Source organism: Aquarana catesbeiana, linkage group LG01 (assembly GCF_042186555.1).
Source record: "Aquarana catesbeiana isolate 2022-GZ linkage group LG01, ASM4218655v1, whole genome shotgun sequence".
Taxonomy (NCBI): domain Eukaryota; kingdom Metazoa; phylum Chordata; class Amphibia; order Anura; family Ranidae; genus Aquarana; species Aquarana catesbeiana.
The window spans coordinates 780,953,926-780,968,806 of record NC_133324.1 but is presented as its reverse complement, the minus strand read 5'-3'; the positions used below and the strand labels follow the sequence as shown (position 1 = coordinate 780,968,806).

Here is a 14,881-nt window from a genome sequence, read left to right as displayed (position 1 = left end):
TAATGTTAAAAAAAAAAAACGTGTCTCTATATAGTTGGTAAATATGGGCTCTATATCTTTTATCCTCTATATCCGCTGACATCCGCCTCCGTTAACATCCGTTTTTTTAAACAGAAGAAGGCCCTATTTTTCTTTGGTTTACCAACCTGCACTAAATAAAAGGAGACTTCATCCTCAGCCTTCTTTTACAAGTGCCAGGTCACTAAACTGGATCAAGCCTATGCACTTTGGGTATCACTACACCTAATAGGTAGATACCTTTTTTTGACTCACTAAATAATGCAAGACGAATAAAGATGAGAGTCCTAAAAGTGCATTCTAAACAGAAACAGTAGCCACTTTTATATTTCTCTCCTGACAGATAATTTTAAATAATGAAAGTTAAGAAGTTTAAATATGGAGCAGCAGCAACTTCCACAGACACAAGAAAGTACTACAGTGCATCAATTACAATTGGATTCAGCACATAAAGTGTTTTTAGTAGTAATTGAACATATTTGAAGACATGTAATGCCTGGCAATGTTATAATAAACATATTTTTATCTTCTCTGTCACTATACAGCACAATACATGTCACAAGTAGACATATAACACCAATATGTGTACCTGTATCCAAGAGATGGAAAGCTAAACAAAAAGGTAAATCATTAGAAAGTGCAGTGTAGCAAATTCACACAATATCAGTTACCACACATTAGTAAAATTATGTTTGACAAGTTCTAATTGATAGACAATTGTCCCTGTCATTAAAAGTGGATGCATAAATAAAAATACAAAGAGATAGGACAACCTCAAACAAGCTACTGTGGTGCTACAAAGTTTTTCAAGTTTTACTTTTGAATTCATACTTCCCAATTTTATTTACAGTAATAGTAATTTTTTTTTTTTGCAATAAGTTACTGCAGGTCTCTAAACTGTCTAGACATGTAAGATAAATCCTGAACGTTTAACGAAAGTTGTTACTGTGCAAACATTTTCTGTCTAAAATCTCTCTCTATACTACACAAATACACTGGACCTATTAAACAGAACCTAAACTCTGGAAGCTGTGCCCAAAAAAAGGCAAGCAGAGGCCAGAGGACTAGTCACCAGTATTGTCTTTGGTCTGTCTGCAGTGAAAATGTCCCCATTATGGACTTCCTATGCCTTGTTCTGCACTGTGTCTTCCATAAGGGGTCAACTATCTTGGAGTAGGCAAGGATTTTGCTTGCTTATGTCAGAGCTTCCAGGAGGAACAACAGTGAACAGTGCAGTAGTGATGTCACTAAATCTTACTCCAAATCTCCTGAAAACAGCAGTCAGAGGTAGCAATACCTTAAGCTGGCCACAGATGGGTAGACCTTTGAATTAATATTCTTAGAAAAAGAAGGTCCTAAGGGAGTTTGATTGTTTTTCTAACCATTGGTGGGTCAAATCTACATTTGATTTCAACTGCAGTGACAGGAAAATTTGAAGGAGCAGGATCGAAAATTTTTCTCAAATTAAAGAATTTCTAACATTGTATGTGGTTTTTATTTGGTAAAGTCAGTTCATTCCCAAATCAAATGATAAAAACAAATAACATTTTTTGAATGACAAATGAAGGTTCTGAGAATGTTCCGTGAATTTTCATATGCTATTTCCTACGAATTTTCAATCAAAATTCTACCCATCTATCTTCAGCTTATGGTTCACACCACAGATATACAGCTATGAGTCTGTGGTACAGGACTGCCTAGGCACACTGACATACCAGAAAGCATGCTGATATATTTTTTAAGATAATGCCTAATCACCATTAATTTTCAAAATTTTCCCGATATATCACAAATCTTCACTTTCTGAATTCAGTTCCACTCTAAAAGTTAAGTGCACTCCTAGCAATGTACTTATCCTTTCCTACTCCCTCTCCTCCTCCAGCACTTTGATAACGCAGCTATGATGTTCCAAGGATCTCTTCTATTCAGCTTGCCCAGCACTGCAAAGCCTCTGGCTGAAATCCTCTATAAACCCTTCCACAGCTTAATGGTGAAAGCAAAAGTAGGGACAAAACTACACTACATACTGAGAGGCTGAGCTAGCTACTGGTCAGGAATGGTGGATCTCGACATTAAAGTCAGGATCACTCCTCCAGGATGAGAAGGCCTGGCTCACAGTCTCCACTCTAATTAATTCCAAAGGTGTTCTATTGAGTTGAGATCAGGACTCTGTACAGGCCAGTCAAGTTCCTCCACCCCAAACTAGGCTAATCCATGTCTTTATGAACCTTACTTTGTGCAGTGGTGCACAGTCATGTTGGAACAGGAAGGGGCCATCCCAAAACTGGTCCCACAAAGTTGGGAGCATGAAATTGTCCAAAATGTCCTGGTATGCTGACGCCTTAAGAGTTCCCTTCACTGGAACTAAGGGACCAAATCCAACCCCTGAAAAACAACCCCACACCAAAATACCCCCTCCACCAAATGATTTAGACCAGTGCACAAAGCAAGGTACATAAAGACATGCTTCAACTGGCCTGACCTCAACCCAATAGAACACCTTTGGGATGAATTAGAGCGCCGACTGCGAGCCAGGCCTTCTCTCCAACATCAGTACTTGACCTCACAAATGCGCTTCTGGAAGAATGGTCAAACATTCCCATAGACACACTCCTAAACCTTGTGCACAGTCTTGGCAGAAGTGTTGAAGCCGTTATAGCTGCAACAGGTGGGCCAACTCAATATTGAACCCTACTGACTAATACTGGGATACCATTAAAATTGATGTGCATGTAAAGGCAGACATCCCAATACTTTTGGTAATATAGGGTATTTTGGCCCTACTTCTCCTGGGGATCACAGGAGTGCACTTCACTCTGCACTCCTGTAACCCACATTCAGTCAACAGCAGGCTAAAGTCCACTGTAGGTTGATATCACTCAGCTGCTCCAGACTTTGGCATGATCCTGACTTTAATGTCAGGATCTACCAGATTCCTGACCAGTATCTAGCTCAGCCTCTCAGTATGCCGCTTGAAAGCTGACCCAGCTGCTCCGGCCCCCTTCACAACCAAGTGGTGTGGTGAGTGCTGGAGGGGCAGAGCAGACAGCCGGTGTCCGAAAGTCACATGCTTTCTGCTCACTTAAGACCAAGAAGTGCTCTTTGATCGCTCAGTTCTCAGTCTTAGAGATGGTGGGGGACCTAGGTGAGTATGTGTTTGTATTATTTTTTAATGCCATACTTCTCTTTGAATGAACATGAAAGGAGATCAAGGTGTGTATGTACCACTAGAGGTTGGAAGATTTTTTAAAGATTTCAGACATATTCTGTTCTGCAAGGCATGGCAGTACACGCGGTGAAGATCTAAAAAGGTGCGCGTCTTTCTTGGAGGGTTTAAAATATTCCACATCATACTACAACCCAAACTAGAGGCCTACTTATAGGTACATTTGAGGGTCGGTGGGAGGAGTGGACCCAGTGTCTGATAGGTTAGAAGAATCAGCCAATGTTTTTTTATAGATCCATTCTACTTCCTTGTACTGGATATTAAATCCCGTAATAAAATCCCATTGGACCACATCAATTTTAAAATCCACTGAGGGTTTTGGTTCAAATAATTGTTCCCTCAGTAAAAGTATTCCTAATCACCTTATGAATTTTATTCTTCAGATAACCCTTTTTAAAAAAACTATCCCTCAATGTATTTGCCTGAATTAAGAATCTTCATCTTTAGTACAATTTTGTCAGGTCCGCATAATTTGCGCTTTGGGATGTTCTTTAGCCATACTGGGTAGTGACCACTATTGATGGTTAAAGAAGATCACGGTTTACAAACCATCCCCCTCTCTTTGGATATTCATATCCAAGAAATTGATAGACCACTGACTGTATGTATGAGACAACTGTTTTTATTATTGATGTTCAACTGATGGAGAAAGTTACGCAGACTATTCTAAGACCCTTTTCACACTGGAGGCATTTTTCAGGCGTTTTAGCGCTAAAAATAGCACCTGTAAAGCGCCTGAAAAATGTCTCCCAATGCTCCCCAGTGTGAAAGCTCGAGTGCTTTTACGCTGGGGTGCTGCGCTGGCAGGATGTTAAAAAAAGTCCTGCAAGCAGCATCTTTGGGGCGGTGGTGGAGCGCTGTATACACCGCTCTTCCAACTCTCCTGTCATTGGAAATGAATGGGCACGACTGCAGAAGCGCCTGCAAAGCGCTTCGGGAGTGGCTCTACATGGGCGCATTTAACCCTTTCTTCGGCCGCTAGTGGGGGTTAAAAGTGCCCTGCTAGAGGCTGAAAAGTGCTGCTAAAACGACGGTAAAGTGCTGCTAAAAGTAGCGGCTCTTTACCACTAACGCAGCAGGCGGTTCAGTGTGAAAGGGCTCTAAGGGTGGATATTTAGTCGCCATCACATAGGAGTAAAGAAAGAAGCTTTGCTACATTTGTTTCTTTTTCTGGATACTGTGGGGTTGATTGAGTAAAACTGGAGAGTACAAAATATGGTGCAGCTGTGCATGGAAACCAATCAGCTTCCAGGTTTTACTGTCAAAGCTTAACTGAACAAGCTGAAGTTATAAGCTGATTGGCTACCAAGCACAGCTGCGCCAGACTGTGCACTCTCCAGTTTAAGGCTACTTTCACACTGAGGTGCTTTACAGGTGCTACACACGAGGGCTTTCACACTGGAGCAGTACGCTTGCAGGACGGTAAAAAAAGTCCTGCAAGCCGCATCTTTGCAGTGATATAGTAGTGGTGTATACACGGCTCCTAAAGCGCCCCTGCCTAATGAAAACAATGGGGCAGCGCCGCCAAAGCACCACTGCAGCGGTGCTATGCGGGCAGTTTTAGCCCTTTTTCGGCCGCTAGCAGCGCAATAGCGCCGCTGAAACGACGGTGAAGCAGCGCTAAAAATAGCGCCGCTTTACCGCCGGCGCCCGCCCGCCCCAGTGTGAAAGCAGCCTTAATATATCACTTTGTATCAGTTTCAACTCATTCTGGGACACGTCAGTTCTTTGAGGGTTTACACATTTATTATTGGTATTATTATGAAGCGATATCATTTGAGTTGATTTATTCATTTATAGACTGTATATTTTTGTGACACATTAATAAAATGATTAATATGCACTAAGTGCTGTATTGTTATTGAACTAGATTTTTTCTGGTTTATTTATATTTATGCTATTTTTTTAGCTTTACTATGAGTGCAGGAATTTTGGGAGCTATTTATCAAAGAAGCGAGTTGAAATTGTTTTACTGTATAATCTGGTGAAGTGAAGAGAAATTAATTACCGAAGATGTCAGCAAAATACCCTGTGGAACATATTGACTATATGAGGAGTGATAGGTAGGTAGGCATCTTCAACAACTACAGTACCTGACCGCGAGATTGTGTGTCCAGCGAGATCCTATCGCGTTGGTTCTCGGCGACAGGGTACTGTGTATGTCGTACTGGCTCGCTGATCGGGAGCGAGCACCCCCCCCTCCGAACCGTACCAGGCCACATGCCCTCAACATGGGGGGTTGGGTGCTTTGGGGGAGGGGGGCCTGCAAAGCACCTTGTCCCCATGTTGATGAGGACAAGGGCCTCTTCCCGACAACCCTGGCCGTTGGTTGTCGGGGTCTGCGGGCAGAGGGCTTATCGGAATCTGGGAGCCCCCTTTAATAAGGGGGCCCCCAGATCCCGGCCCCCCACCCTATGTGAATGAGTATGGGGTACATGGTACCCCTACCCATTCATCTAGGAAAAAGTGTCAATAAAAAAACACACTACACAGGTTTTAAAAGTAATTTATTAGGCAGCTCCGGGGGTCTTCTTCCGACTTCGGGGGTCTTCTTCCAACTTCTCTCGGTGTTCAGCCTCTTCTCCCGGTGTTCGGCCTCTTCTGCCGGGCCCCTCCGCTATCTTCTTCCAGCTCTTTTGCTAGCGGGGGCCAGTCTTCTGTCGCTGTCCGGTTCTTCTCCGGTATCTTCTGCCGGATTCCCCTGCTATCTGTTTCCAGCTCTTTTGCTAGCGGGGGCCAAGTCTTCTGCCGCTGTCCGGTTTTCTCCGGTATCTTCTGCCGGATTCCCCCGCTATCTTCTTCCAGCTCTTTTGCTAGTGGGGGCCCGGTCTTGTGCGATGTCTTGTCCCCTCTTCTTCCGATGTTAACACGACACTCTCTCCCGCTGGAATGCTGTGTGCGAGCTGCGCAACCATTTATATAGGCGGTGACCCCGCCCCCTTGTGAACGTCACAGTCCCAGCATGCGCAGGGACTCTCCCTCCCCCAAAGCACCCACCCCCCAAGTTGAGGGCATGCGGCCTGGTACGGTTCGGGGGGGGGGCGCTCGTCCCCACTCCCTTTCCTGACCGGCCGGGCTGCGTGCTCGGATAAGGGTCTGGTATGGATTTTGGGGGGGACCCCACGCCGATTATTCGGCGTAGGGGGTTCCCCTTAAAATCCATACCAGACCTAAGGGCCTGGTATGCCCCTGGGGGGAACCCATGCCGGTTTTTTCATTTAAAATTTGGCGCGGCGTTCCCCCTCATGATTCATACCAGACAGCTGTCAGCGCTGCCTGTCGCTCATTGCAAAAGGGAAAAAAAAGTTTTCCTTTCCCGATCAACGAGCCAGCTCGGCGCTGGCTCCCACAACGGGGCTCGCAAGTGTCAAATCTCACCGATAACAGCGGCGAGATTGACACAATATTGCGGTCACCTACTGTACATTCATAAGATTAATTCAGCCTTATTTTGAATCATTTGAACACCTTGAGGCTGCATTGCCATTGTTAAGAAAAAACCTTTGCTCTTTTGCTATGTAATCAACAAGTTTGTGGTAAATCCCCTACTAGTTAACTTTATTTAAAAAAAAATAAAATGTAAAACATTACAATGACATTAAACAAGAAAACTGGTAGAATTGAGATGTAAATTAGCTCTATTGATATCAAAAGCTTTACACACCTTGATAAATTGTGTGAGGGGATCAAAATGGAAATGTCATAGGAAAATAGGTAACATTTACAATAGCATCCTTGATGAACAAGCCTCATTGAGAATGAGATGCTGCACTCATCACAGTCTCAAGGATCACACTCATTGTATGCTATACACACCATGTTGTTACTGTCATGCATTTCCTTGCCAGCAGTTCCAGTGCATATTGAGTAGCTTCAGCAGCACTCTCTCCAAGGACCGTGCCGACACACACCGCCAGTTCCAGCTCATTGCCACGAATGAGGTTGGCCATGGCCAGCTTTAATAAAGTAAAATACATTTGCTTTACTAGAAAGTCCTTTGCATGCAATGACTGACCACATTCAGCTGTAGAATTAAAGAATAGTGGAAGTTCCTATCTAGTATTTTAAATATAGGGCTCTCAGAACCACACAGAATCCACAAAAAGTTGCAGACAACTTTCATTTCCAGCCACAGGCACAAGACCCAGATCATTTTTAGTTTACATATTTATTATTGAACTCTGTTTTATGCCTGCCATTCTCCTCTAATTTGTACTGTTTGCCCAGATTATAATTGTTGGTGCATCATAAAAATAGTAGCCCCATCAAAGGATCAATTATGGCTCTCTTAAAGCAAACCTATGCTTTGTCAATGGAAGGAAATACAAAAGGTTTGCTTTAATGCTTCCAACTCTCTCCATTCTTAGCAGGACATTCTCACCTTTCCTTATCTTCCTATCACTCCATTTAGCTAAAGGCAAAGAAAATATCCAGTAATTCCAGGTATAGAGAAGCACTGGACGTTCTCCATGTGACAGCATTTGGCACAGCACTGTCATATGGGGCAGGGTGAGTCCCTGGCCCTGTGAACACTCCAATTGGAGTACCTTGGAGCTTATACAAGGTTACCTTTCTTTGTTTCTGGTAGCTGAACAGAGCAGGGGTAGCATAGGAAAGGTAAGTATGTACTGCTGGGTAGGAGGGCATTAAAGTGAACCTGTTTCTCTGCCCAGGTGCTGTTTCCTAGCAGCCACCATTAGTCATGGATTAAAAAGGGTTTTCTTTTTTTTACTTCAATATGTCAACGTCTTTAAAGAGGGTAAAAAACATTTATTTTTCCCTCGCTAATTAGATGCTAAATGCCAAAGCTTTACATCAACAGCCAAGTGATTCTTACTTCATTGTTGTCCACTGCCAAATGGCAGCATGCTGCAAGTACAGCCCGCCCATCTTGGAAATACCACTCTGCCAGTTCTGTACTGACTCGATGCAGAAGCCTGTACAGGGGACAGTAAAAAAAAAAAAAAGAATAAAATGGCAAACAGCTCACAAGCTGTATGACCATTTGACTGAAAGTGTACAGTTTTTAAACTGCAACTGGATAGACGTATGACCACTTACCCTGTGTAATCTTCAACATTGTTGCCTTCAGTTGGGGATACAGTCGTTACTGAAACATGATCAGACTGTATGTTGCCTTCACAAGCTGCCTAGAAGTAAATAAGCAAGTTAATCAGTAGAAAGCGCTTAGTGAGGTTTTTAAAGGTAATTCAAAATTTTCAGGTTCCGAACAAGGACTGGTCAGCGGACTGAAACTTGTTTTTTTTTTTTTAACTCTTGGAGGCTCCAATTTTCTTAGTAGTAGTTTTTGTCCTTGTCTTTTATAACTACAACTAGGGATGAGCCGAACACCCCCCCCGGTTCGGTTCACAGCAGAACATGCTAACAGGCAAAAAATTTGTTGGAACACGCAAACACCGTTAAAGTCTATGGGACATGAATCTGAAAAATCAAAAGTGCTCATTTTAAAGGCTTATATGCAAATTGCCATAAAAAGTGTTTAGGGACCCGGGTCCTGCCTCAGGGGACATGTATCAATGCAAAAAAAATTTTCAAAAACATCAGTTTTTAAGGAGCAGTGATTTTAATAATTCTTAAAGTGAGACAATAAAAATGAAACATTCCTTTTAAATATCGTGCCTGGGGGGTGTCCTTAGTATGCCTGTAAAGTAGCCCATTTTTCCCGTGTTTAGAACAATACCACAGCAAAATGACATTTCTAAAAGGAAACATTTTTATTTTAAACTATTCACAGCTGTAATGTATTGTCGGGTCCCGGCAAAAGAGATGAAAATAATTGAAAAAAAAAACGGCAGTCCCCTCCAAAAAACTCAACACACAGTCATTATTGTCTACACCGCTGGTAACAAAAGTGAGTACACCCCTGAGTAAATATGTCCAAATTGGGCCCAAAGTGTCAATATTTTGTGTGGCCACCATTATTTTCCAACACTGCCTAAACCCTCTTGGGCATGGAGTTCACCAGAGCTTCACAGGTTGCCACTGGAGTCCTCTTCCACTCCTCCATGACGACATCACGGAGCTGGTGGATGTTGGAGACCTTGCGCTCCTCCACCTTCAGTTTGAGGATGCCCCACAGATGCTCAATAGGGTTTAGGTCTGGAGACATGCTTGGCCAGTTCATCACCTTTACCCTCAGCTTCTTCAGCAAGGCAGTGGTCATCTTGAAGGTGTGTTTGGGGCCGTTATCATGCTGGAATACTGCCCTGGGGCCCAGTCTCCGAAGGGAGGAGATCATGCTCTGCTTCAGCATGTCACAGTACATGTTGGAATTCATGTTCCTTCAATGAACTGTAGCTCCCCAGTGCCGGCAGCATTCATGCAGCCCCAGAACATGACACTACCACCACCATGCTTGACTGTTGGCAAGACACACTTGTCTTTGTACTCCTCACCTGGTTGCCGCAACCCATGCTTGACACCATCTGAACCAAATAAGTTTATCTTGGTCTCATCAGACCACAGGACATGGCTCCAGTAATCCATGTCCTTAGTGTGCTTGTCTTCAGCAAACTGTATGTGGGCTTTCTTGTGCATTATCTTTAGAAGAGGCTTCCTTCCGGGACAATAGCCATGCAGACCAATTTGATGCAGCATGCAGCGTATGGTCTGAGCAATAACTGGCTGACCCCCCACCCCTTCATCCTCTGCAGCAATGCTGGCAGCACTCATACATCTATTTCCCAAAGACTACCTCTGGATATGACACTGAGCATGTGCACTCAACTTCTTTGGTCAACCATGGCAAGGCCTGTTCTGAGTGGAACCTGTCCTGGTAAACCACTGTATGGTCTTGGCCACCGTGCTACAGCTCAGTTTCAGGGTCTTGGCGATCTTCTTATAGCCTAGGCCATCTTTATGTAGAGCAACAATTCTTTTTTTCAGATCCTCAGAGAGTTCTTTGCCATGAGGTGCTATGTTGAACTTCCAGTGACCAGTGTGAGAGAGTAAGAGCGATAACACTAAATTTAAACACACCTGCTCCTCATTCACACCGGAGACCTTGTAAAACTAACGAGTCACATGACACCAGGGGAGGAAAATGGCTAATTGGGCCCAATTTGGACATTTTCACTTAGGGGTGTACTCACTTTTGTTGCCAGTGGTTTAGACATTAATGGCTGTGTGTTGAGTTATTTTGAGGGGACAGCAAATTTACACTGTTATGCAAGCTGTACACTCACTACTTTACATTGTAGCAGAGTGTCATTTCTTCAGTGCTGTCACATGAAAAGATATAATAAAATATTTACCAAAATGTGAGGGGTGTACTCACTTTTGTGAGATACTGTATATACTCTGCAGAAAATTAAATAGGGCCTTAGCTGTTGGTGGTACCAGAACACTTGTCAGGGAAATGGCCATAGGACCGGCAATGTCGCCAATACTCATCATGGCTTCCCCAGACAAACCCCCAGGTGCATTGGCATAAGTAGATGCGCGGCGGCGCTAATGGTGTATGCAGATGCGCAACATCGCTAGCGGGCGTACGCAGAAGTGCGACATTGCTAACGGGAGTATGCAAATGCGCAACGGCGCTAACAGGAATGTGCAAGTGCAGGTTGTGATAGATGCTGACGCCCACTGCCTATATAAACCCACTGCTGAGATCCTTGAGTTGCTGGATTATTGTCAGCTCCCCTGTGTTCCCTGTGTTCCTGCATTCTGATCTTGAACTTCCCATTAAACGACCCAGCTTCCTCTACCCGCTTATCCTGATCTCCTGGCTTGACCCTTGGCTTATATTCTGACCTAGTATTGAAAACAAATATGTGGCGCTACTCCATCCTCTGGTACCAAACAGCCTGAAACCAAATCAAATATGACAATCAGTGATCATAAAATGAGATCAGATGGATAGGCGCTACTCTGTCCTTCAGAACAAATCTACAGAGACAAGGACGCCAATGTTAAAATACTGAGTAACGTACAGTCCTCCTATTAGAAAATAGGTGTATATCAGTACACCTTATGGCCACTCCAAACAGCAGAAGAAGCTCAAAATACAGTGTAGATTTCTAAATGTACGACTTTCCTATTAAATAAGTGCACCGTGCTTCAAACCAGAAAAAATGATATCCACCATAATCTCTACGTGTAAAATAGTGTAAACTAAAATATCATAGTGACGTGCTTAATGCAAATAATCATTCCTGATGCCATACCCAAATGCATAATAGAGTGTATGATATTTCTAATGTGACATAATGAGTGAATAAAAATCCAGCCAAAAATCTTGTGAAAATGCAGCAAATAATAATAATAAGTCTTTGATAAAGTCACGTGGTGTGATGCAACGCGTCAGGGTAGGAGGAGCCAGGTGCCGACGCTTCTCGGGTTCGGCCGAACCCGGAAGCGCTATTTTGATTTACTGTTCATCCTATACCGATATGTAAGTTATTGCATTTGTTTAAATTAATCTATCTTTTAATCACTACACTATGGGAGCTATTCCTTTCTTCATTATGGTTATACTGGGATTACTGTGAGTGGCGTGAAGTGAGACGTGAGAGCCAGGTCCACGGACATCCCTCGGGGAAGGAGAATTGCTTCAGGTTATCCACCCGCTCCACCAGAGCATTGTCTATTCTGCCTGATTCGGCCCATTGGGGGCCGCTACTGGAGGTGAGAGGCTGGGGGAAACTATCAGTGTGTGCCCTGGAATTGAAGAACAGCACAAGGCACTGCTATTTGCACCTGATTACAGACTGCTGTGTGGACACTTATGGTCACTCTTGCATGCTATGAGCATTGGTGTGGACGGCATTGCACTATTGGCACTTTGTATGGACAATATTTATCACTAATTATTTATTACCAATTATCAATTATTTTATATTTTTTTAATATCTGATTTATTTGATTATATATTTTATTTCACATTATTAGGGATACCTATTTATTGATTGATCATTCACAAGTGACATCCTTTATTTGCTTTATTTTACAAATTGTATATTTATATATTTATAGCACGAGGTATCTCATTATCAGTATTATTATTTGCTGCATTTTCACAAGATTTTTGGCTGGATTTTTATTCACTCATTATGTCACATTAGAAATATCATACACTCTATTATGCATTTGGGTATGGCATCAGGAATGATTATTTGCATTAAGCACGTCACTATGATATTTTAGTTTACACTATTTTACACGTAGAGATTATGGTGGATATAATTTTTTCTGGTTTGAAGCACGGTGCACTTATTTAATAGGAAAGTCGTACATTTAGAAATCTACACTGTATTTTGAGCTTCTTCTGCTGTTTGGAGTGGCCATAAGGTGTACTGATATACACCTATTTTCTAATAGGAGGACTGTACGTTACTCAGTATTTTAACATTGGCATCCTTGTCTCTGTAGATTTGTTCTGAAGGACAGAGTAGCGCCTATCCATCTGATCTCATTTTATGATCACTGATTGTCATATTTGATTTGGTTTCAGGCTGTTTGGTACCAGAGGATGGAGTAGCGCCACATATTTGTTTTCAATACTTTTATATTGGGGGGCTGAGTGGACCTATCTGTGTTGGCAGCTCTCTAATTGGTGTGTTCAGGTTGTTTTTATGTAGTCTTAGCTGTGGCTTTGCGCATTAGTTTTTTGTACTTATATTCTGACCTACTTCTGCCTGCTCCGCTGCTTGATCCCGGCTTGACTCACCGACTCTGCTTCTGCCTGTCTTACCGTGAATAACCTAGGCTTGTTCCAGTGACCCTACCTGAATCTGCTTAAGGACTGATCTTACTGTGTATGACCCCTGGACTGGCTTCTGATTCTCCTACCGGATTTACCAGCTACCCGCTACGTCTGGCTCCTTTCTGCTTTAGCCTGCCACACAGTGCATCCAGCTTGCTTCAGCTGCTCCACAGTGATCAAGTCATCGGGCCACAGCCACTGGCAAACCCTGCTTCTTTGGGCACTGCATTCCCTGTTCCACCTTCAGGGTTGCGCTGCACTCAGCTGCAAGGAGAGCCCTCTCAGCACCTTGGCCTCCAACTAGACTTCTGACAACACTGTAAGCCTTCATAGTTACTCTTGGTGGGTGCAAGAACGGCCGCTGCTGTGAAATACCATATCAAAAATTGTAATTATATGGCCCTGTTAAACAGGGGCAGAAAAAATGGGCCTTGGGTGGTGGTGCCACAACTCTGTAACCCCTCACAGATACTCTTGTTGGGCGCAAGAATGGGCCCTGCTGTGCAATATTATATCAAAAAATAGGATTTTTTAAAACAGCTTACCTGTAAAATCCTTTTCTTTCGAAGGACATCACGGGACACAGAGCCACAATAATTACTGATGGGTTATATAGGTATCACTGGTGATTGGACACTGGCACACCCTATCAGGAAGTTCAACCCCCTATATAATCCCTCCCCCTTGCAGGGATACCTCAGTTTTGTAGCCAAGCAATATAGTGTATTAGAAGAGGGGTGGGACCTCTGTGTCCCGTGATGTCCTTCGAAAGAAAAGGATTTTACAGGTAAGCTGTTTTAAAAAATCCTATTTTCTTTCTCGAACATCACGGGACACAGAGCCACAATAATTACTGAAGGGATGTCCAAGAGCAATGCTACCTGAGGGGGGGGGAACCACGACCAAGTAGGGTGCAATCAGACCTGAGGACCCTGTACCGCTGCCTGCAGCACACTACGCCCAAAGGCGATATCCTCATGCCTTCTCACATCCACCTGATAGAATCTGGTGAATGTATGAACTGAAGACCAGGTTGCGGCCTTGCAGATTTGAGCCATAGAGGCCCGGTGATGCACTGCCCAAGAAGCACCAATAGCCCTTGTGGAATGTGCCCTGATCTGAAACGGAGGAATCTTCTGTTTCAAACCGTAAGCTTGAATGATCAACTGTCGAATCCATTTAGAAATGGTAGCTTTTGACGCTGCCTGTCCTCTATTGGGACCCTCTGGCAGCACAAACAAAACATCCGTCTTGCGGATCTGAGTAGTTGCCCCTAGATAGGCCTTAACTGCTCTTACTACATCCAACGAATGTAGAGATCTCTCTTCCGGAGAACAGGGATCTGGAAAAAAGGAAGGTAGAACAATGTCTTGGTTTAAATGAAAATCAGAAACCACCTTCGGTAAAAAACTAGGATGAGGGCGTAGTACCACTCTATCCTTGTGTATAATCAAATAAGGCTCCTTACAGGAAAGAGCTGCTAATTCTGATACTCTTCTAGCAGAAGAGATGGCCACCAGAAAAATTAATTTCCTTGTCAACAAGACCAAAGGAATCTGACTTATTGGTTCAAAAGGCTGTTTCTGTAACACAGCCAGGACCAAATTCAAGTCCCAGGGGTTTAGGGGCGCTCTAACCGGAGGATTAAGACGCATCACCCCCTGCATAAAGTTTCGGACCAAAGAATGCGAAGCAAGTGGCCGCTGAAATAATACTGATAAAGCAGAGACCTGGCCCTTGATGGTACTCAAGGCCAGCTTCATCTCTAATCCCATCTGTAGAAAATCAAGGATTCTACCTATGACATATTTCCTGGGATGCCAACCTCTGGATTCACACCAGGTTATATAAGCTTTCCAGACTCTATGATAAATCATCCTGGAAGCTGGCTTCCTTGCATTAATCAAGGTAGA

General features: G+C 43.4%; 1 protein-coding gene across 11 annotated transcripts in view; it reads right to left on the bottom strand.

Moving 5' to 3' along the window:
- WDR17 (WD repeat domain 17) overlaps nt 1–14,881 on the bottom strand; it is a 187,724-nt gene that overhangs the window by 23,718 nt on the left and 149,125 nt on the right. For 10 of the 11 annotated variants that reach the window (XR_012236779.1, XM_073606568.1, XM_073606651.1 and 7 more), the window contains 4 exons: nt 8,306–8,394; nt 8,082–8,181; nt 7,061–7,200; nt 608–628 (listed from right to left, as the gene is read on the bottom strand). Coding sequence is in view for 10 of the 11 variants with exons in the window: in XM_073606568.1 (XP_073462669.1) it covers nt 608–628; nt 7,061–7,200; nt 8,082–8,181; nt 8,306–8,394 (350 nt within the window). In the remaining variant the exon portion in view is untranslated. The remainder of the gene's footprint in view (nt 1–607; nt 629–7,060; nt 7,201–8,081; nt 8,182–8,305; nt 8,395–14,881) is intronic. The other variant, XM_073606624.1, reaches the window with a different exon arrangement.